Source organism: Athene noctua, chromosome 6, assembly GCF_965140245.1.
Source record: "Athene noctua chromosome 6, bAthNoc1.hap1.1, whole genome shotgun sequence".
Taxonomy (NCBI): domain Eukaryota; kingdom Metazoa; phylum Chordata; class Aves; order Strigiformes; family Strigidae; genus Athene; species Athene noctua.
The window spans coordinates 22,194,765-22,218,263 of record NC_134042.1 but is presented as its reverse complement, the minus strand read 5'-3'; the positions used below and the strand labels follow the sequence as shown (position 1 = coordinate 22,218,263).

The 23,499-nt window shown below is 39.5% G+C and overlaps 1 protein-coding gene across 2 annotated transcripts in view; it reads left to right on the top strand.

Annotated features, from left to right (window-relative positions):
• PRKD1 (protein kinase D1) overlaps positions 1-20,802 on the top strand; it is a 152,437-nt gene extending 131,635 nt beyond the window's left edge. For both annotated transcript variants that reach the window (XM_074909178.1, XM_074909177.1), the window contains 5 exons: positions 60-221; positions 2,938-3,036; positions 4,172-4,439; positions 16,554-16,639; positions 19,844-20,802. In XM_074909178.1, the coding sequence (XP_074765279.1) occupies positions 60-221; positions 2,938-3,036; positions 4,172-4,439; positions 16,554-16,639; positions 19,844-20,062 (834 nt within the window). In that variant the 3' untranslated portion in view covers positions 20,063-20,802. The remainder of the gene's footprint in view (positions 1-59; positions 222-2,937; positions 3,037-4,171; positions 4,440-16,553; positions 16,640-19,843) is intronic.
• Positions 20,803-23,499: the final 2,697 nt, after the last annotated feature.

Below are 23,499 nucleotides of genomic sequence, written 5' to 3'. Positions count from 1 at the left end.
GTAATGATAAAACCTACTGGTCATGTTGGGAAATCTAGTGCTGTGTTTATCTTTAATAGAATCTTCATCATCCTGGGGTTGTAAATCTGGAATGTATGTTTGAGACGCCCGAAAGAGTGTTTGTTGTTATGGAAAAACTCCATGGAGACATGTTGGAGATGATCTTATCAAGTGAAAAGGGCAGATTACCAGAGAGAATAACAAAGTTTTTAATTACTCAGGTAAGAAATTAATAATATGCCTAGAAGGAGATTTGAGATCCAGAAAATTGGAAATTGGCCAGTGTGACGCCCATACATAAGAAGGGTCAGAAGGATGATCTGGGAAACTACAGGCCTGTCAAATTGACTGCGGTGCCTGGGAAGCTGATGGAGCAGCTCATCCTGAGTGCCATCACACAACACATGTTGGACAACCAGATGCTCAGGCCCAGTCAGCATGGGTTTATGAAAGGCAGGTCCTGCTTGGCTAATCTGGTCTCCTTCTACAACAGGGGGACCTGTTTATTGGATGAGGGAAAGGCTGTGGATGTTGTTTACCTTGACTTTAGTAAGGCCTTTGACACCATTTCCCACAGCATTCTCCTGGTGAAACTGGCTGCTCGTGGCTTGGATGATCGCACACTTTGCTGGGTAAAAAACTATCTGGATGGCCGGGCCCATAGAGTTGTGAATGGAGTTAAATCCGGTTGGCAGCTGATCACAAGTGGTGTCCCCCAGGGCTCGGTGTTGGGGCCACTCCTGTTTAACATCTTTACTGATGATCTAGACGAGGGGATCGAGTGCACCCTCCATCAGTTTGCAGATGACACCCAGTTGGGTGGGAGTGTTGATCTGCTCGAGGGTAGGGAGGCTCTGCAGAGAGACCTGGACAGGCTGGAGCCATGGGCTGAGGCCAACTGGAGGAGTTTCCATAAGGCCAAATGCCGGGGGCTGCCCTTGGGCCACAACAACCCCCAGCAGCGCTACAGGCTTGGGGAGGAGTGGCTGGAGAGCTGCCAGTCAGAGAGGGACCTGGGGGTGCTGATTGACAGCCAGCTGAACAGGAGCCAGCAGTGTGCCCAGGTGGCCAAGAAGGCCAATGGCATCCTGGCTTGTGTCAGCAATAGCGTGGCCAGCAGGGACAGGGAAGGGATCTTACCCCTGTACTCGGCACTGGTGAGGCCGCCCCTCGATTCCTGTGTTCAGTTTTGGGCCCCTCACTACCAGGGATGGTAAGATAGCTTTGTGTACAGTATCTGATAGGAAATAAACCATTAAGAGGACCTAGAACTAGACACATGTACAGCTGTCTGGCTGCTGGATGAAAGGACTTTCAAGCTACAGATTCTCATATGCTTGAGGAATGAAGCACAAGGGAGGGATACAAAGCACTAACAGCAAACTCTTGAAGACCCACACAAAGAAATTTGAGCCTCTTGTACTGCCCTATACCTAACCATTGCAGCTTGTACTATACACTTTTGTGCGTATTTTCTGTGCTGAGATTGGATCTCAGCACTACCTCTGATTATATGAGTGGTTTCCTGTATGACTTCTGTTAACAATATGTCTAGGGTTTTTTTTGTTCTTCCTGTTGTCATATTATCATATTGCTTCTTTGGCTTCCCATAATACTGTTTTAAATATAGATACACAGTTGAGTAGTGAGACACCCCAGAGTTAGAGCAGCCTGTGTTTCAGCTTTCAGGAGAAGAAACGAGGAGCAGGAGGAGGAACAACAGTGTTACGGTGGAAGTTTATTCTTTGGGGTAGATTGGAGCAGGTTCCCTAGTTTTCAGGCTTTTGTGGGCAAAACTGCCACCAGCTTCAGAATTTGGTTTCTTGACTTCCCAGGGTTATTCAGCAGGGCCATTCCCTGCTCTAATACACTGGGAAATTCTGTGAGCCCCTGACCAGACAAAAAGAATGGTGTTAAAGCCACAGGAATAGGATGGATATCTGTTACACTCTGTTGCCATGTGCTCGTGTGTTACGGAATGAAATTACATGCAACGCTCCTTATGCTTTCTCTCTTCAGAAAAATGCTTAAATTGGATCATATAATATTTCTTTGAAATTCTATGAGTGAATTTAGATCTGTAAAGTAATTTTGCAAATGCTTCTGCATCCAAAGATTTCATACACAAAAAAACAAACGAGTACTTCGAACCCAGTTTTTAAAAAAATGTTTAGAATACGAAGTCTTCGGAGAGGGAAAAATATTCCATAAAGTGAAACATCTTTGGACCCCTTACTACAAAAAGGACATTGAATGACTCGAGCGTGTCCAGAGAAGGCCAACGGAGCTGGTGCAGGGTCTGGAGCACAGGTCGTACGGGGAGCGGCTGAGGGAACTGGGGGTGTTTAGTCTGGAGAAGAGGAGGCTGAGGGGAGACGTCATCGCCCTCTACAGCTCCCTGAAAGGAGGTTGCAGAGAGCTGGGGATGAGCCTCTTTAACCAAGATGGAACAAGAGGGAATGGCCTCAAGTTGCGCCAGGGAAGGTTTAGACTGGATATTAGGAAGCATTTCTTTACAGAAGGGGTTGTTAGGCGTTGGAATGGGCTGCCCAGGGAGGTGGTGGAGTCCCCATCCCTGGAGGTGTTCAAGAGTCGGGTTGACATAGCGCTGAGGGATCTGGTGTAGTTGGGAACTGTCAGTGTTAGGTTAATGGTTGGACTGGATGATCTTCAAGGTCTTTTCCAAACTAGACGATTCTGTGATTCTGTGATCAAGAAAACTGGAGACACAGCAAATAGTAGCTGATATTTTTTCTTTTTCTTCTCCCCCCGCCCCCCCCTACTGTAGTCACTCTTGTAAAAGGTAAATTCTTGTTGCATTGCTTCTCTCTACACTGGTCCTTGATTCTTTGAATGCTGATATTGTCCAAACATTAAAAAAACAAACAAAAGTGTGACATTTAAGCCTGAATTTCTTTGTCATTTGTTTCTTCACAGATCCTTGTTGCTTTAAGACATCTTCATTTCAAAAACATTGTTCATTGTGACCTCAAACCAGAAAATGTGTTACTGGCATCAGCTGATCCTTTCCCGCAGGCAAGTAGAAGATACCCTTTCTTAAGATAAATTGTTCAAATTAACAAGTGTTAGCAATTATTATTTTATGAACAAACAAAAAATTGATTAGTGGCCTGTCTGTAACTTCTCAAGGAACTACACAGAATTTTTAGATATGAACAAACTAATCACTTACTGAAAAAACTTTCCAAAGAAGATATGTTGGAAAATCCTTGCCTTTTGTCATTTGCCTAATATATTCAACTAGATATTCTAGCATGACACATTATTTGTGGGTTGTTTCTAATATGCTAACCATTACAACAAATTACTTGTCTGGTTGATTTGGTCCAGATAAGTGACAGTTTGCAAGCAGTCACCAGAAAGACAGTTATTTTTCTGAAAGTTAGGGTAGAGCTCAAAAGGTGCTTCTTTTATGAATTTAAATGCCAGGTAGTTTGCAGAATATTTAAATACACTTCATGGCTCATTGCTGTATTTCTCATTAAAGGTATTTGTATCGCCTCCTGTTGTCTTTGATCTGCAGAGTTCATGTGTGATGTCCTCCAACTGCCCATATTCAAAAGGAGAACTATAGCTAATTTTTAAATAATATCAATATCAGTAATTGGAAAGAAAGGTTCTATACTGAAGTGTTAAGTGAGAATTTTTAAGCAGCTAAATCTGTCCCTCTGAAGAAATCAGACAAGGAAGTTTATAGAGAGGCTGGGTGTAACAAGGTCCACAGTGAAATAAAAATGGAAGTTCAAGAACTGAATTTTTTCAAGTTACTTGATTTAGGAAACAGCTGTAGATAAAACATTTTCTGTTTGCCATGTTCTTGTGCTATGAATGAATAAGTATTCAACGAGGAGCCTGCACCGTTAGGCCCATCCAAAATAGTATTTCATTCACTCTAAACTATCCTGTGTCACGGATTTTCCTGTGGCTTATTCATGGAGTGAAGGAATAGAGGAGATGCAGTGGACTGGTAGTATGGTCTAATGTCATGGTGGAGTAAGGGTATTCCTCTCAAAGAGGAGCCTAAAAAAAATGTATCCTTGAAGGAACAGTAAAGATGCATCTTCCAAATAAACCATGATAAAAGCTCCTCAATTATGTGTCTGATAATAAAAATAATGTCTGTCTTACTATAGCATTTTTCTTTAAACAGGTAAAACTTTGTGATTTTGGCTTTGCCCGAATCATTGGAGAGAAATCATTTAGGCGTTCAGTTGTAGGAACACCAGCTTATCTTGCTCCAGAAGTGCTGAGAAACAAAGGCTATAACAGATCTCTGGATATGTGGTCTGTGGGTGTTATCATTTATGTAAGCCTCAGTGGTACCTTTCCATTCAATGAAGATGAAGATATACATGACCAAATCCAGAATGCCGCTTTCATGTACCCACCTAATCCATGGAAGGAAATTTCTCATGAAGGTAATATCTGTTTGTGGCTGGTTTTATATAAATGCTAAAAAAGAGTAGTTGTATTTTGCCTTTTTTTTTCCCCTGTACATACAGGTGAAAAAAAAAAGATTTGAAATTTCAAGGTACCGTAATGTACCATAATGTACTGTCTCTGGTTTGTGCTATCAGCTGCTTTAGACATTTCCTGCAAAGCATGTATAGACTGCATATGGTGTAATCCTCTAGCATGGGATCTCTCCAGGAGGTGTTGAAGGAGGCACATGGCCACCTACAGATTGGGTTGCTATAGAACCTTGTGGGAAACTTCAGCTGCTGGAACTGGTGTGCTTATATTTACTTCTGTACCTCTTCTTTCAACTCTAGTGCCTCTGCAGTCTTTTTCTCGTTCTACTTGTGCCAGTAATTTAGTTTCCATTCAGTAGGATGCTGTACCCTGATAGTCTTTCTGTGGAGAAGATAAAAAAGACTGAACAAAAAAACCCCAAGCAGATGGGGTTTCAAGAACAGTGTGAGAATGTGTCATAGAAGAGTCTTTATGCAGGGAGGGAAGACTTGGAAATAACCAGTGAGACTTTTGAAACTAGAATTCTGGTCAATGGCGTCAAAGACTTTTGATAGTGAAAGAACAACCTGAATAATTCACTATGAACATCTTTAAAGAAGGTCAATTAATTCTATTAAAGGTGTTTCTAAACACAATGAAGTAGGCCATTTAACAAAAATACCAGTTCTGTTTTCACCAACATTTTCTTGTACATACCAAACATTTTCAGGTAGCTTGATTTTCTTTGGGATTTTTTTTGCAAGATTGCTTCGGAAGTCTTAAAGCAAAGGAAACATAAACATCAGATCCTTATCTTTTTTTTTCTGAATTGTAATATGTACCAAAAATATTAGCATTTACAATTTTCATGATTTACACTACAGTTTTTCTGGGTTTCAGGTGACATGTTTAACTTGCATGTTAAGCATAGGTTAGAGAAATGTGCCTCCTGCTTACTATAATATATATTATACCCATGTGAGAATCTCAGCTGAAAAATGCTTTGAGAGCATTGTCTGTTATTTTATCTCAGTGGCAGATGAAGTTTGATGAGATCTGTTGGAGGGGGGAAAAAAAAAAGCTATGAATCTGCACAATTACACACTGAAGTCCTCCTGAACCTCCACACACTTCTGATATGTAAGCTGACAGAATCTGTTGGCAGCAATGCTTTCTCTGGCGCTAGAGATAAGCAAACAGCAATCAACACAGAAGAGGCTGCAAGAAATTGTCTCCCACAAGTTTCTACTGTGGTAGACAGAAGATCAATTTCTACATTCAAAGGTGAAGATTCAGTAGAGCACCTTCAGAAAACTCACCTACTGGGGTGTTATCTCTCCTTTTACAGGATCACTGCCTTCATTAAGAGTTAATGGATATCAGGCTGCAAGCATGCAGAAGGATGGGGAGGAACACACTTTAACAAATTACTAAATTAAAACCTGCTTATACATTGTGATTTTATTATGTATTTTGAATTGCTATCTGATGAGCCATTCTGTTGTGCTAAACAAAAACCTGAAAAAAGTCTGAACAGATCCATTATGTTTATTTAACACAGGGAGTTGGAGTCTAGATCTCTATCCAAGTATTACTTGATAATGCTGATTTTTAGAGCTCAAAATTGAACTCAAATTCCGGATTATGTAGGGGAAATAAAGAACAGTTTTCTCATGTCAGCTACTCTGGAGCACACTCCGGCACAGGTCACATGAGGGCAGGTGCATGGGCCCTGAGCACCAGCCGGCGCCATCCCCTTGCTGTTACCTGTGACCGTATAGCATGGCTAAAATGCAAATCTGTATCCAGTGTCCTAACACATCTAACCTGGATTATAGTTCTGAACAGTGCCATGATAATTGATCCTACAAATGGTTGGAGTGTTGGTTGGGAAACACAGATGATTTTAAAGATTTTATGAAGCTGCTTACTTAACATGGCAAATAAAAACAATTTGAAAAGGAACGCGTATTTAAATGTAAACTATGGTAACATGAAGATCATTTCAGTTTCACTGGGGCTCATGGATTTCTTTGCAGTAAATCCTACAAATCTACAAAATTTAGACAGATAATTAGTTTCAGCCCCAACAAGTTGCATTTGTGCACTAGAAGATCTTCCTTTAGCTTGTCATAGGCTCTTCCAGCTTCCCAAACAGGTTAGGCTAATGAATTGGTTATCTGCCTGCCATATCTTTTTCATTATTCTATTTGCCAATTATTCTTAATCCTTGAACGTTTTTCAACAGAGCTTTTAACATACATGACGATGATTACTTCTAAAATTTTTTAAATTTTCATATAAAAAATCCATAATAGATTTATTTTAAAGGCACAGTAGATTTCTTGTTTAACTATTGTTTGGAATTTGTATCATAACAGTAATTTTCCCAAGAGGGCAATAATTACCATCAACTAGTTCTTCCATGCAAGTTTGTAAGGGAGTTATATCATGGTGTGGAATGTGAAGCTGCCACAGAATCCGGCAAGGTCTTTATCAATAAAAATTGATCAGCCTATTTCTTTCAAGCTGATATGATTGAAATTGCTGTTTGTTTTGAAGGATCTACACAGATATTTTCTTGCAAGAAACATTATTCTTTTTTTAAAAATTAAAACATCATTGAAGTGATTTTCACTTGTAAGAAATAAAAATTATTGAAGATCCAGCTGGTAGTTCAATTTAATTATTGACATTTTAAAATTTTACAAATATTTAAGAGAGCTTTAACACGTAATAAACAACCACAGCCTTCACAGAAGCCTTCAACCGAAATTTTGCAACGTTGCTATAGCGTTAAAAAATTTAAACCATAATTGATTAGATAAGTATCATTGTTGCAGGCAAAATAAATATTATCTAATGCAGGTAAGAAAGATCTTTTTATGTTATGCTGTGTGAATTTGAAAAATAGGAGCCACTTGTCAAAAGGTTACTGTAAGCAAAGCTAACATGAATATTCTTTTTTCCTTCTCCATTACTTACTGCTTTCTTCTCATACGTCCAAAAGACAGTGCTGTGTCCAAGCACTCTTTAACAATGGGTTCTATGAATTTTACATTACAGCTAGATTTTAAAAGTCGGACCTTGATGCAGAGGCTATATTACTTGCCTCAGTAATAGCAGGCAGAAACTGAGAGTTCAGTGAACTTAGAAGAGCTAGGCTACCATCTAAGAGGATTAATGTTAACTCTGATTTATGCATGCCAGTAAAAATGCTCGGCTTCTCTGACCATATAAAATGCAATATGCATGACTGTTTCTTCTTTTTTTTGATAGTGTTGAAATTTGTCAGTACTGGTTGCTATGAATGTTCATAACATAATCCTAGAAACACTGTTGTAGAATAGTGAGAAGTAGTAGAAAAACTGATGTATCAATTTGAGCTAAAAAAAAAGAAGAGAAAGAAATGTTTATTCAAACCTATTTTTGTCTATATCAACAGTCCTGCTGGGTGCGTGAAGCAAGTGATGACAGATTAGACAGACAACCCTAAAACAATTGAGGTGGTAGGTGATTACTTCACAAGTGTACCAGGTTAGGATCACAAATATATGCAGCTGATACACCTGAACTAGCTGCTTCTTAAACCACAGGAACTCGTTTGCTTGAAATTCTGTTGTATGTACTTCTAGTGGAACCATAAATTTCAAAAGCTCTATGTTTTTTATCTTGTTGTGCAATTTTCAGTTTACTTTAAGAGAAGTGATTGCCATTAAGTGTATTGCCAATGTCTGTGCAACAAGGATTTTATTAAAGGGCTTATAATTTATCACAGAAGGGCTAATGAAAGTAGTGTTAGGAATTTTTGCATGCCTATTGCAAAAATCGATGCTGAGGAAAGCAGAACAGTGCTTAAACCTTTGTTTCTTGTTTATGACTGTTACTTTGGGTCAGAAAGCCAAACTGGATGTAAAACTTGCAACTGTAGTTATGTTAGCACTTTTTTCAGACCATTACTCATGTAAAAAGTTTAAGAATAGCTAAACTTAGTTATTGGCATGTTTACTTCTATTATTATTGTAATCAGAGCAGAATTAAAAGCTTATATATTTTACTTTTTAGCAAAATCACATATTTCTTGTCATTTCATGGATGGTGCACAAATTAGAGTGAATGATGCTGTGTTTATCACCACTTTGGTTTTAGTGTTTAGTAGATACTTTTTCTGATATTGCCATGCAACAACGTGTTAATCTGGGAGCTGGAATGCAGAAGGTAGCAAAGATATAAAAGAAAAAAAAAAAAAGGAGATAGGTCATACCTAAACATTGTGTCTGGAAAAGCCGCAACAGTGGTAAAGTAGCTTAAATGTCCCCATTCTGTGTTCCTTATTCAATTGTTGATCTTAAGATAAAATTCAGTTATCTTTTGAAATTCTAAACTGCACTGATGAGGCAATAGATTTGTGAAAACACATGACCCATACCAGTTTAATCTGCCTGATTATATAATAATACACTTAAAATATTAAGTCTAGCATGTTCAGAGGAAAAACATATGGGAAAAAATTGTATTTTGGAGAAAAAGTATGTAATGAATGTAATAGTGTGTTCTCTGTTAGTTTATTTACTGGAGAATTACTTTTTCTATAGCATTTTCTAGGTATTTTTATTATCAAAATCTAGAGTCAAAAGACAAGAAAGAAGGCAGAATCCATTTGAGGATAATTTTTTTGAGTGTCTACTGTTGTTCAGCCACTATCAACAGTTCTATCTTCTCTGCCACTCAGGACTGTGGTCTGGTCATTGTCTGTGACTCTCCTCTCCATGATGTGTCTATTTGGTGTTCTAACACCTGGATTAATCTCATCAACTCTTCCTGCTGAGAAATTCTAGTTTTTTTATGTAATGTTTTGTCTGTCCTCTTCCCCCATTAAAACATAGCCTATAAAAACTAAGACCTTTTGATTTTTTATAGCTCTCAGAAATGTATTTTTTCCCAACTGATTATCCATTCAGACCATTTCTGTGAGCATTATTTCCCAAAGCTTAGCCTTCATGCACAAAATCCCTTCTCTAGCTTCACCAAACCCAACTGCTTTACATTTTAAGGTTTGTCAGAGATTCTGTGTGCACATACAATTTTAAAGATTCTTCCATAGGGAATTCTGATTTCCACCCCCACTAAGTGGCTGCATTTTCCTACCTTTTTCCAATAGCTTCTCTCTTTTGAAAGAATACTCCCCAAAAACCGTGTTTGTATGTCTAAATAGAATTGTAAGACATTACTGTAGAAGTAGTTCTGTGGTAAAGTTTGGATATCTTGTAAAAAAACAGGTTTTGTCACAGCCATTCCACATTCCATCATGCAATCTGCTATTTCTATTTGGTTTTCAGTGATTGTCAAGCCAGTTTACATTTCCAAATGCATTGAATTGCTGTATGACAGTTTGACCTTAATTCAGACTTCACTGTGGAATTTTACTAGGTATTCATACAGAGGAATCTACTTGCAGAATTCTTGCCTATTTTATAGCTTTAAATTTCAAATCTGTCAAACATGGAGCCTATTTTCAACAGCGTTACTGTTTGTTTCTGACTTTGACCTTCCAGTCCACCAAATTTGCATCTTCTCAAAAGATGTATTTTGACTTAGCTTCAGGTTACAAAATAAATACTGCTGCATATAAAGACAGAGCTCCCTGAGAGATTTTGTCTCTCTGCCTATTAGTGTATTTTACCTTGTGTATCTTCACTGTGGAGGCTGTTCTTTTGAACTGCATGGTCCTAAAATGTACTATGTCAAGCTTGGTGTGTTTTGTTCTGTTGTGGAATTTTCATAAATCATTGTATTCATAATTCCTTTTTCATAAGCTACCAACACAGCTGTTACTACTAGCCTGATGAGCTATGTAATGTGCACACTGTTGATTAGGTGCTTCACATTACTTCATATATTAAATAATTTGGGAAGAAATAATGCTGTTTCTTCCATACATTAAATTTGATCATGGTGTGCCTGTTACACGGCTTCTGAGTCATAAATAAACACCACAGCTGCCTTCAAATCAGTATTTATTCAGACTTGTTTCAGTATAATGTGAATAGAAACCCTGTTTCACGTATTAATGGGAAAGTCACATGAATGAACATTAAGTATGAGGAGGTTAAATGCATGTTATAGCTCAAAGATGCCCTCTGCTTCAGTAAATGTTTAACTAGCTGTTTAAGCTAAAGACTTGGCTCTGTTTGCACATTTGTTAGTATAGATTAGTATTAGAAAACCTCTCTTGCAAAGGTATATCTTAGAATTGCCAAGGATTTCTTTTAGTAGTACAGCTGAAGAATCCATGTCCCTGAAAATAATAAGCTGTGCCATCTGAAGTTTACTTTTTGCCAGAATAACTGCATGCACACTAGAACATTTGTCACAAAGCTGTATTAATCAGCAGTAGGGAAGGAGTTTACATGTATGAAAAAATTATACCACTGATCAATAGAGCTATACTCAGAAAAATCCAGGGCCTAGGAAGTCCTAAATTTTATATCAATGGCAACAGTTTAAATTTTTACAAGTGATGGCTGTAAAGGTAACTAATATTATGGGTGTACTTTAGAAATCCTGGACCAAGTATACATTTATTTTAATTGAGGACTGTTTTTCTTTATATCCTTAAGATGATTTCTTTTTTGTAACTTCAGTGAAAAGCTTAAGGGTATGTCGGACTGTATGGTAGGACTAAATGAATTGTAGGTTCATGATAGGGTTTTCAGATATTTTGTAAACTGTTGTGTTAATGTGTGGGTCACATTCTAATCAAGTTAAAGCAGTGAAAACTGTTATTACCATGTTAATTTGATAGTTAGAGTGAAAATTGTTACTGTATCTTTACTGCAATTATTTGCCATAGTAATAAACTGCCATAAGCAGTTTAGAAACATCAGCATCTTGACTCTGGAGGTTCTTTCCAGTAAAATTTAACTAAAGAGCAATTCCTAAAATCAAGGGGACATACAGCTTTTTAAAGTTACATTTGAATTTTCCTGTTAGGGATTCTGCTGAATCTATCTAATTCTAAACCTGTCTAAATGACCAGTAGTCATACTACTGGAGTAGTTAGCTAGTTTATCCCCTTTAACAAAGTCTCCAGTTCCTGGAACTTGATAAGCCCTCAGCTGGCTGCTTATCCTATCCTTAAATCATGGGAAGTAAACAGGAGTCCATAAAAGTGTTTGAAAAAGCAGTACCATAATCCTTTCAGAACATCCATTCAGGTTGCTTCCTTGATGATGACCTGTTGGATTCCTGTAGATGATGTGCAGACCATTGTCAGACTTAATAAAGCTCCTAAAATGTCTGACAAGGATTAGTTTAAAACCTGATTAAAAAAAAAAAAAATCAGTCTCTAGTGAAAATTCATAAAATTTACTTTAAAATACAGTGTAGTTGCTACCCTCTCCCCAAAACTGCTTTATCTTCCTAGACAGAAAATTTAATTTCCTAACAGTTGATGCCCTAATTTGGTCCCCTGAATCACAAGTGAGTTGTATGTCTACACTAAATACCTTCCAAATTTTTATCTTCAGTGGTTTTAAGTAGTACAACTCAAAATGTAATCATCAAACTTTTTTTTTTTTTTTTTTTTTTGTAATTCAGAAATTGAGTCAGCATGAATCTCACTGTACATCTTATATGAACTGTAGCCAAACCAAACTATGTTAGATAGTGGCTGTCAGGACAGAGTGCTTTTTTTGTAAGCTGAAACAGAGAGAATAACCAGGATCTTTCCTCATTTCCTTTAAGTAGTCCCACACAGAACTCAGTGTCTGAACCTCTACAATTTAACACCAGCTAACTTCAGAATTCTCATTAACAGACTATTCCAGATCCCTAAGGAAATCCTTTAATCCTTCAGTTCCAGCCTTCAGCCTGTCTCAGCCTGTCTGTATTGAACTCCCTGGCTTCTGCTTTCCTTTACACAGCACTGTCCTTTTGTTGCCTTGCCAGTATGTATTGATTGCACCTTCACTTCTGATACTCAGAACTCTTACACTTAAGAAGTGGCTTTTCCTGGATTGCATGATTTCCTGGTGAAAAATAGCAAATGTTTTTTGCTGTTGCATTGGTTGATCTCTTTCTTCACCTACATTTGAAAACTTTGAGCGTTAAAGTGAATGGAATTGTATCAGATAGTTTGGGTCCTAAGTCTTCATAATAGGCACATTACATTTTTGGGTTTTTATTGCTAAAGGGAGAGTGATACTCAAAACTTCTCTGGTGAAAAGAACCCTAGATAAAGAACTAAAAATAAACGCCAAAACTTGTTACAGACACAGCAATATTCCAGTGGTGAAACAAGCAGACTATCTGTGTAAACTGTTCTCAAGAACAAATGATTGCTCAGTATTGACAATTCTGACCATCTGGTGAAGCTGCCTTTTCACATTCATCTTAGTTTCCTTCCCTGTCCTTCTTTGTGTACCTTCTCTTGTGATTGTTTCTACACCAATGCTTTTCTGGTCTGTTCAACAAGCCATTGGCAATTTCTCCCAAGAATACAAATATGTTATTACACGTAATATATCACTGTCCTGAAGGGGAAAAAAAAAAAAAAAAAAAAAGGGCAAAGTGGTCACCATCCTGTTGTAACTTGAGGGAGGCTGAATAGTTGCATATAACTTCATCACTTGTAAGGCTCACAGTCATATCTGCTTCCAGTGGGTTGGACAGAAGATGCATAATAGAGACATTATCAGTACTCCATGGCAGGAAGAATATTCAGTAGGTACTTGGCAGTTATAGAGGCACATCTTGGAAAGCATGCACTTATATCTAAACAGCTGGCTGATTGAAATCTGTTCCTGGGACAATCAATGCTCTTATCAAGTTCTTGACCTATTTGCCAAACTGAGATTCATAGTAAATTATTAAAAATTATCTCTGAAGATCATATACACCTGAATACCACTGAAAATAATAAACAAATGGGAACCATCTTAAATTCACATTCAGCACTGGCCTATTTATCATAAAACAGACTGAAGTCTTAATGTAATTCTGCTGAATTTAAGGGTAAGGTGACAGTGTTGCAGAAGGTGCTGATATTTGCCGATACCCAGATTTACTGCAGTGCGTAAGGACTATATTCTCCTCTTCCAAGCATCAGATAAAATCAATGGCCATCACTTTTTCCCAGGTTATATCAGAAGTCACTCTGCAACTGAACTGTGTGGTGTGACTGACTTTCCTGTCTCTTCCTCATAGCTTGGAACTTGAGAACTTCTCTTACCAATAAAGAGGAAAAAGATCAACCCAACTATTTTGGAAAACAAATGAGTTTTCAGAGTGTTACCATCTGTCAGTTGTGGTTGTATGGACTATCCACTGGCTTTCCCATCCCACATCAACTTCACAGACAGTTGGAGGGGGAACAAAATAAACACGAGTTAGAGAATTTAACATGAACTGTGCTTCACACTAAAAGAGCTAAAAATCTGTTTGTCCACAACAGAAAAAGTAAAATTAGGACCATCTGCTCCAGGTAAAGCATGGCTCAGAACCTCTGGCAGTGTCTTCTTTGTCAGATTTCCTGAGATTTTTTTTGTCTCATTACCACAGTTGCTTTGATTTCCAAGATAATATTCAGCACCATGAAGTCAGGGCTACTTTAGTGATAGTCCACTACTGCTAAGAATAGGTCTGTCTGTCAAACTTACTGTATACATCCAGATAGGCTGCCATATACAGTCCCATTTTCCTGGACATTGTGCTCATTGTGCTCTGTCCCATGGCAGAAACACACAGAAGGCTCTAGTTGGCAAACTGAGCCTGAGGAGAGGAAGCCCATGTTAAAAAAAGAAAAGATTTTCCATATTGCTGCACAAAATACAACTTCAGAGATGTACCAGTTTAAAGAATTCTGTCCCATCTCTTGCTCTTAAAATAGACAAGATGGATTATTCAGCTCCTTCAATACCCAGCTGGCAGCAATGTTTGTCTGACATGTTTCAGACCCAGTTCCCCGCAGTAGTGCCATGTTTCTGTGTTACTTTCAAGACTGACTTTCCTTGTCACCATGATATAGACAAAGAAATAAAGATGTAAACCAGCATACTTCGGACAAGCCAAGGGATATTGTGATGAAATGGGAAAATTGCAGTGATCTTATAATTCGTTGTGGCCAGTCATTTATTCTATAACAATAAGCCTTCCCCCATAACACATGTTGAACATTTAGCACCAACTAGATTAGAATATAACCTTTCATTTCAACCTGACTGCTCGTGGCTTGGATGGGCACACGCTTCACTGGGTAAAAAACTGTCTGGATGGCCGGGCCCAAAGAGTGGTGGTGAACGGAGTTAAATCCAGTTGGCAGCCGGTCACGAGTGGTGTCCCCCAGGGCTCGGTGTTGGGGCCACTCCTGTTTAACATCTTTATTGATGATCTGGACGAGGGGATCGAGTGCACCCTCCGTCAGTTTGCAGATGACACCCAGTTGGGTGGGAGTGTTGATCTGCTCAAGGGTAGGGAGGCTCTGCAGAGAGACCTGGACAGGCTGGAGCCATCGGCTGAGGCCAACTGGAGGAGTTTCCATAAGGCCAAATGCCGGGGGCTGCCCTTGGGCCACAACAACCCCCAGCAGCGCTACAGGCTTGGGGAGGAGTGGCTGGAGAGCTGCCAGTCAGAGAGGGACCTGGGGGTGTTGATTGACAGCCAGCTGAACAGGAGCCAGCAGTGTGCCCAGGTGGCCAAGAAGGCCAATGGCATCCTGGCTTGTGTCAGCAATAGCGTGGCCAGCAGGGACAGGGAAGGGATCTGACCCCTGTACTCGGCACTGGTGAGGCCGCCCCTCGATTCCTGTGTTCAGTTTTGGGCCCCTCTCTACAAAAGGACATTGAATGACTCGAGCGTGTCCAGAGAAGGGCAACAGAGCTGGTGCAGGGTCTGGAGCACAGGTCGTACGAGGAGCGGCTGAGGGAACTGGGGGTGTTTAGTCTGGAGAAGAGGAGGCTGAGGGGAGACCTCATCGCCCTCTACAGCTCCCTGAAAGGAGGTTGCAGAGAGCTGGGGATGAGCCTCTTTAACCAAGTAACAAGCAATAGGACAAGAGGTAATGGCCTCAAGTTGCACCAGGGAAGGTTTAGACTGGATATTAGGAAGCATTTCTTTACAGAACGGGTTGTTAGGCGTTGGAATGGGCTGCCCAGGGAGGTGGTGGAGTCCCCATCCCTGGAGGTGTTCAGGAGTTGTGTTGACATAGCGCTGAGGGATCTGGTGTAGTTGGGAACTGTCAGTGTTAGGTTAATGGTTGGACTAGTTGATCTTCAAGGTTCTTTTCCAACCTAGACAATTCTGCGATTCTGTGATTATACCCTCATTTTTTATTTTTTTATTTTTTTTAATGGCTTTAGTAGATACATTCTAAATTTAGCAGTCTCATCCCAGACATTTTTCCAAATGGATCACTCAGTGCAGCTCCATGCTCTGGTCATTGACTCATGGGCATCTTCCCTTCAGGCACCACAGCACACATACCTATAACCTCAGTGAATCATTGACTCTTTGTTCAAAAACACAGAAATTAAGACATTTTTCTTGCCTTTATGAAACATGACTGTTGACTAGCAGGTAGAAGCAATGCTCAGTTCAAAAGAACAATGTTGCAACTTCGTGACTTACAAAACCAGATTCTTCCACTCAGTGCCTGGGAAAGTGCTGCTGTCAGTCATATAAAAGTGATACTGAGAGTCTCAGAGAAATATATACATATATATATGTGTTTACTCTGGTACCTGAAGAAATACTATAGTCCTCACTTATATGAGATTTTTTTCACCTGAGCAGGAACTGAGTGAGAATTGTCTTCAGTCTTTGCTGTGTACCTGCAAATGAACACACAGAAGTAGACAATATGCTAGCTAGCCGCCAGCTGTTTAATAAAACAATTGGAATCCCAAGAGGAAGGGTTGCATGGGTACCTTTGGGGACATCAACTGACTGCAGTTTGTGAAAAGCTGGAATAAGAAGAGTTAACTATCCTCTTTCTACAACTGTCACGTCTGTCTCTCTGTTTGCATGTCCTTGTTAAAATAAATATATTTAAACTGAAATTTTCCAACATTATTTCTTTTCAGCTATTGATCTCATAAATAATTTGTTGCAAGTGAAAATGAGAAAGCGCTACAGTGTGGACAAAACGTTAAGTCATCCATGGTTACAGGTATTGCTACAAATTCCATGTTTTTTCTTATGCATTTAGGGTCTAAGTATATAACAAATTTTCTTTTTTAAACATGGTAGAATCTAAGCAAATCTGCAAACCTGAATATGTTTTCAGATCGTAAGAACCTCATACTCCTTCACCAGTTTACCTGTAAATTCTTATTAATTTCTGTAGTATTAGTTCCAGTACTAAACTCTTTCACGTTTTCAGAATACACTACAAAAATATTTTATCTTGTTTGTCCACTGAGAACTTGATGTATATTAAAATAAACTCTGTAGTCAATTGACTTACATTATCTCATTGCCTGGAGTCTACCCTAATTTACTTGTTATTAAAACAGTTAATGGGCTTTCACTTCACAATCGTCAGAAGAAGTAGTGAATATGTATGCCTTCCAGGAAAATACATTACCCACCTTCAACTGAAATCTTCAGCTAAAAACTGAAATGTTAGGATTTTTTGAGATGCTAGCAGCCACTGTCTTCTGCTCCTCATATGGTGATTTTTTTATCCTAGCAGTAGCCATATCACTGCAAGTTAAAGACCTAAACCAGAATGTTATGGTATGAGCCCAGAGGGCAACTTAGCACCACGCAGCCACTCAATCACCCCTTCAGCCTCAGGAATGGGAAGGAAAAAATAAAACAAAAGGCTCAGGAATCCAGACAAGGACAGGGAGGGATGACTCGCCCGTTGTGGTCATGGGCAAAAGTTAGACTCCTTAGGGGAAGAAGAAGAACATAAATTTAATTCAAACATCACCACCACCACCACTTAATTTAACAATCATAATAGAGTAGGACAGTGAGAAGTATAACCACATCTTAAAAAACACCTTCCCCTGTCCCCCTTCTTCCCAGGCTCAGCTTTGCTCCCGATTTCTCTACCTCCTCCCCTACAGTGGTGCAGGAGGCAGGGGATGGAGGTTGTGGTCAGTTCATCACCCGTTGTTTCTGGAGCTCCTTCCTCCTCAGGGTGAGTGCTCCTTGCACTTTTTATCTGCTCCAGCATGGAGTCCCTTCCACAGGAGACAGTTCTTCATGAACTTTCTCAGACATGAGTCCTTGCCACAGGCTGCAGTCCTTCATGAACTGCTCCAGTGTAGGTCCCTCCTGCGTGTTACAATTCACTCACCGCCAAACTACAACAGTGGAGGCTTCCCACAGAGTGCCCTTCTTTGGGCACCTCCACCTGCTCCGGCATGGGTTCCTCCACAGGCTGCAGGTGGGCATCTGCTCCACCATGGATCTCCATGGGCTGCCGTCTCACCATGGGCTGCAGGGGAGTCTCTGCTCCAGCTCACCTCCCCCACTACTCCTCCTCCTGTCTTCCACTGACCTTGGGGTTTCCATAGGTATCTCGCTCAAAACTCCAACTCCTCCTCCCAGGCTCCCCTTCTTAAATACGATGTCATCACAGAGGTGCAGCCACCATTGCTAATTGGCTCGGCCTTGGCCAGAGAAAGGTCCGACTTAGAGCTGGGGGAGCTTTGAGAAGCTTCTTGCAGGGGCCATCACAGTAGCCCCCTTCCCCGCTACCAAAACCCCACTACACACAAGCCCGACACACCGAACCAGTGCAGTGAGCAGGCAGGGCCTGTCCCGCTGCCCCCAGCCAGGGAGCAGGGCAGGCAGGGGACAGCCCCCGGCCAGGGCATTGGGCCCCTCCCTGGGGACGGGGACAGGCTGAGGCCAGGCTGGGACATCAGCCCTCAGGATCTCCCAAGGGATCCACATTTCCATTTAGGAAGGTAATCGTGGCACAGATCAGATGTATAATCCACTATCCAAAAGGAGTCTTTATCCAAACTGAAAACTGAGTCCTACTCCGTTACCTTACAGCTGCAACTGTTGCTCAAAGTAGAGGGTGACCTGCTGGTATAGGAGAAGGGCTGCAACTGCCCATTCTGCATCCCACCTTCTCAGGGACATTGCTCCTGGGCTTGCTTTCTTCCTTCCAGATTTCCTGTCACTCTCCAGTCTTTTCTCCAAGACTGCTCTTCTCCCTGGCAACCATTGCAGATTGCATTTGTCTGACTGAGCCTTTGGGGAGAGGGGCGATCTGGGCTAAGGTCTGCAGCAAGGATGCTGGTTGTCTGACATGATGGGACAGGGTCCTCCTGTGTACATCCACCTTTATCACCTGTGCAAAAGTGAGTGCAGGTGAACCAAGGTGAGGCAGTATGGGAGCAGCTCTAGCACCATGGATGAGATGAGTCCTCTTTCCAGAAGAGCCCAATCTTGTGGGCTAAAGAAAGATAACAGTGGTGCAAGGCAGTGAGACTTTGAGTGATTTCTGAGAGGATGTCTGTGTAAGAAATGGACCAAAGGATGTGAGATACTAAGGTTGAAGGCTTGTGTGCATTTACAGTGTGTAGGCTTTCTGGTGCTTTGGCTAGGTGACCAGGGTTGCGTCTTAGGTTGAGGCAAGGTGAAGGAGAAAAAAGACAACTGGATACAGGATTGTGAGCAGAGGTTAGCCTCCATGGGGCTAGGATTGGCTTTATTACTGCAGTTTCATGTACGCTTTGGGTGGGAATAAGAAAATAAATTATTAAACTTGAGATATACTTTACGCAGATCAGAGTCTGCAGAGCATTATCATCTAAACAGCATGAGAACCAAACAAGTTGTCAGCTTTATTGTTGACTGTCAACGTGGAGTTCCAATGTACCTTGACGTTTAGATGTACATGTCTCTGAGCACACCCGTAATTGACTGTTTGGAAAAGCAGATTTTTTTCTAGCCCAAGCTGAATTCATATCCTACACCATTCTACTGAGATGGAGCAACTGTCTTGACCAGGTCACTAGGATGTACATGCATGATTTAAAGATGTTTCTTCTTCTTTACTCAGCCTGTGACTAGTGTGAGGAATCATTTTACCACCATGCCTCATTCAGATATTGCAGAAATCTGTAGGCTATCCATACATTCTGCAAAACAACCTGTAATATCTTCATACTATACTTATGACAGACTTTAATAAAATTAATTTATCAAACAATCATCTAGAGGTGAAGCCTATCTCTATAGGCAGATTTCGTATTTATTAATGATAAGATTTTTCCATTATGGAGCAATATGGGTGCATGACCTTTAGACTGCTGAGTTAATAGCACTTGGCATATTATTGGGAGTAAAAGGGAATGTCATTTATTTTAGGAAATTTAAAACTAATACTGTTATTCTATTTCAGGACTATCAAACCTGGTTAGATTTAAGGGAACTTGAATGTAAAATGGGGGAACGTTACATCACCCATGAAAGTGATGACTCACGATGGGAAGAGTATTCAGGAGAACATGGATTGCAGTATCCAGCACACCTTATCAGTCCAAGTGCTAACCATAATGAAAACACCAAGCTAGAAGAAACAGAAATGAAAGCCCTCAGTGAACGTGTCAGCATCCTTTAAGTTGCATCCCCTATAATCTGTCAAAACACTGTGGAATTAATAAATACATACGGTCAGGTTTAACGTTTGCCTTGCAGAACTGCCATTATTTTCTGTCAGATGGGAACAAAGCTGTTATGCTGTTACACTGTTGATGTATCTGAGTTGCCAAGACAAATCAACAGAAACATTTTTGTGTGACCAACTGTGTTGTATTTACAAAAGTTCCCAGAAACACTAAACTTGTTATTGTGAATGATTCATGTTGTATTTAATGTATTAAAACCTGTCTCCACGGTGCCTTTGCAAACTAGTGTTTTTCTTACTTGAACCTCATTTTGGTAAGAGAGAACTTTCCCGTGAAGATCTGGGGGGTTTTTTGTGCATCGTTAGTATTGTAAGCAAACTCTTGAAGAGTAGATTATAACTGCTGTTCTGTGAACAACTTCCACCATTTGGATAAAAGCTTTATTTAGTGTTGAAAAAGTAGAAAAAGCAAAAAATAACAAATTGCATATTACTGTACAGTTTCAAATCAGATAACCTGTGTGCATGTGTTTGCGTGTTTGTGTATACACACACACACGTACACACAATATTTGCTCTTAAGCCTAAATGCCTTAGTAATGTAAACTGCAGCATGTCAGTTGTATTTTCCCTTTTCTTAAAGTGTTCTTCTCTAATATGAATATTCTCTAATATGTACATTCAGAAGCTAAATAACTTGTTGACTTTGCGTATGTTTTCAATAAAAGTCTTATTAAAACAGGTTCATTTTATTAATCTTTCTGTTTAAAATATATATATCCGAATTATATCAGAGGTAGGTGGAATAAATTAGTTCATCATTAAGAAGGCTATGTGGAGGTAGGTAGGAAAATGCTGCCAGCTAACCTATGTAATTGTAAAACCTATTTTGGAAGAACCTACTTGGACTGATTTTATAACTTCAATCGGTTTTGAAACATACTAAGGGAGTAGGGAAGTTGAGGATACATTAATGGGAGTTTAGTTTTTAGAGAAATGTGCTGCTTCTGCTTTTCCACTGAGTTCCAACGAACTGACAAGGTGTATGGATCTTTTCCTACTCTCCTTGCCTTCAGAACTTTAAAGATACTAATTTTCATTCCTAACTTAGTGTTCCAATACTAACCCAGTTAGCTTTAACTGTGAGAGAGGTTCAGGCTGCACTGTAAAACATGTGCCGATGACAAGCTGAGAATTATTCTATGTGACAGGCTATCTCTGAAGAAACAGTTGATATACAGGTATTGAGGTTAAAAAATAAATGATATATGGGATGAGAGGCAGAAGCATGCAATGATAAGAGCTAATAACCACATATGACAAACCTCTATTGATCAAATCTTGGCTTTATGTCACAATCATGAGCTTCTCAGTATCTAAATCCATTCTTTCCTCAAAGAAGAGCTTTGTGAGCGTAAATTTATGCCAAATACTTAATGTGGCCAAAGTCAGCAGAATTTTTTTTAGGTATTTTGCTCCTCTGCTGATCAGATAGTTTGTACTGTAGAAGAAATGAAGAAAAGGCACCTTTATTCAAACAGAAAAGATTATATTTTATAGAAAATTTTAAAGTATTGTGAAAAAATGACTTATCAATCTCTTCTCCCTCCTCTGCACCTCTTTCCCCAACTCCCACTGCCAAAAAAGAAATCTTCCACTTCACCTGGACCCTGAAGGAAGCTTCCTGATAATGTTGGTCTTGTAACACATTCTGAAACAGCTCTGATTGAGCAGAGTTCAAATGTGTTGACTATTCTGCTGTGCTATAATATCTGTATTTTCAGTCAGGATGTTCTGACAAGGCTAAATTTGGCCATTGTTTCTTTTTCATTCAGCATTAATCTTAAATCAGCAGTAAAATAAAGATAAAAATAGGCTGATTTGATTATCAGATTTCTGTCAGTAAAAGTTTATATGTGTGTGTATGTTTAAAAGGAGGTCTACTTAAAGGTGGAGTGGTGGATTCACAGATAAATAAAAGTTATATTCTGTTCTTTGACAAAAACAGGAGTCGAGCCAAACTAACTATTAAAAAACGAAGTTGAGGGAAATTATCGGAGTCATACTGACTTTGTTCAAATGCTGGTATGACTGTTCATAAGGAGCCATAATCTCATAGAAGTGCCTTAATTTTGCTGTCTCATTCCTCTGTGTTAACCAGTAACAGGTATTTAGAGCTCTGCTTTCATATTGATCAATTTAGGTGAGTCAGGATTTTATTAGTGGCTTGGTTTTATTTACAATTAGTGTACCAACCCTTGAGGAAAGGTAATTTTCAACAACACAGTTGTTTCAACAGTATTTCTCAAAAATAACAAATAGCGTGCTGGCACTCTGTGTTCTCAAGCAGGGGCACTACTCAGGAGATTTTTTAAAAGAGAAAGTAAAACTACTCAGCACCAGAGTCTCTAAAGCTGGATGACAAAACTAAAAACAGTGCAACTTTTAATAAAGGAAGGACACAGTACTTACCCTAGACAGACTTCTGTTGGTAAACATACTTAATCTCCTGGAGCACTTTTGATAAATTGCCAACAGAACAGAGACAAAAGTAAAACTATTACTCTGAGAAACTTTTTGACTAGCTACTAAACATCATTTCAAAGGAACTCTTGTTTTATTACTAGGGGCATATTATACTTTCTTTTTTCTCCCCATGCCTGCTTTTTTCTGGAGCACTGAGGCTTGCTTCATTGCTTTAAGGAACTTGTGCAAATATTCATTGCTTTTCAAAAAAAATCTGCCATTAGCCAATATAATAAATTAAAATTTTCCCTGCTGCATTTCAAAAATGTTGCACTGTGAAATCTGAACTGTTGCAGTTCAGCCAGACAGATGAATTCACTGATTCCTAACTCAAAGCCTAAACGGAAACTTGCTCTTCCAGACACATCAACATCAAAGTGTACTGATGTAAAACTGGATTTGTGTTGTCCTGCATGATTTTCCTTTGTTCGTTTTACTCAGGAAAAAGGAATGGTAGGCTGTTCTGTAGTAATATTTCCATGGCCTTTACATTTTCCATTAGGCCAACAGTTTCTGCACATGTATCACAGAAGGAAAACCAACAATGATTATGCTGCACATAAATATTGACAGGAGGATCATGTTATATTGACATGATGGTATTTATTTTTCTGTGTGCAACTGCATATCATATGCTTATCAAGTACATTTGTACACATAATCATACATCTGTAGACATGTTTATTGTGTCAAAGCTTAGCTGTGGAGTGAAGTAGCCAATGCGTACTTGCAAGCTAGAACTTCTGGTTTATGTTAAGTTGCCATTTTCACTTCTGCCATCTTCTTTATTCATTCAGGTAACTTCTTTATTCACTGTCTTGTCCAGACATTTTAACTCAGCAAACAAGGAGAGTAAAAAGCATGCACTTGCACAGCTTGTACAGCTCAGCTGTCACACAGCTGCT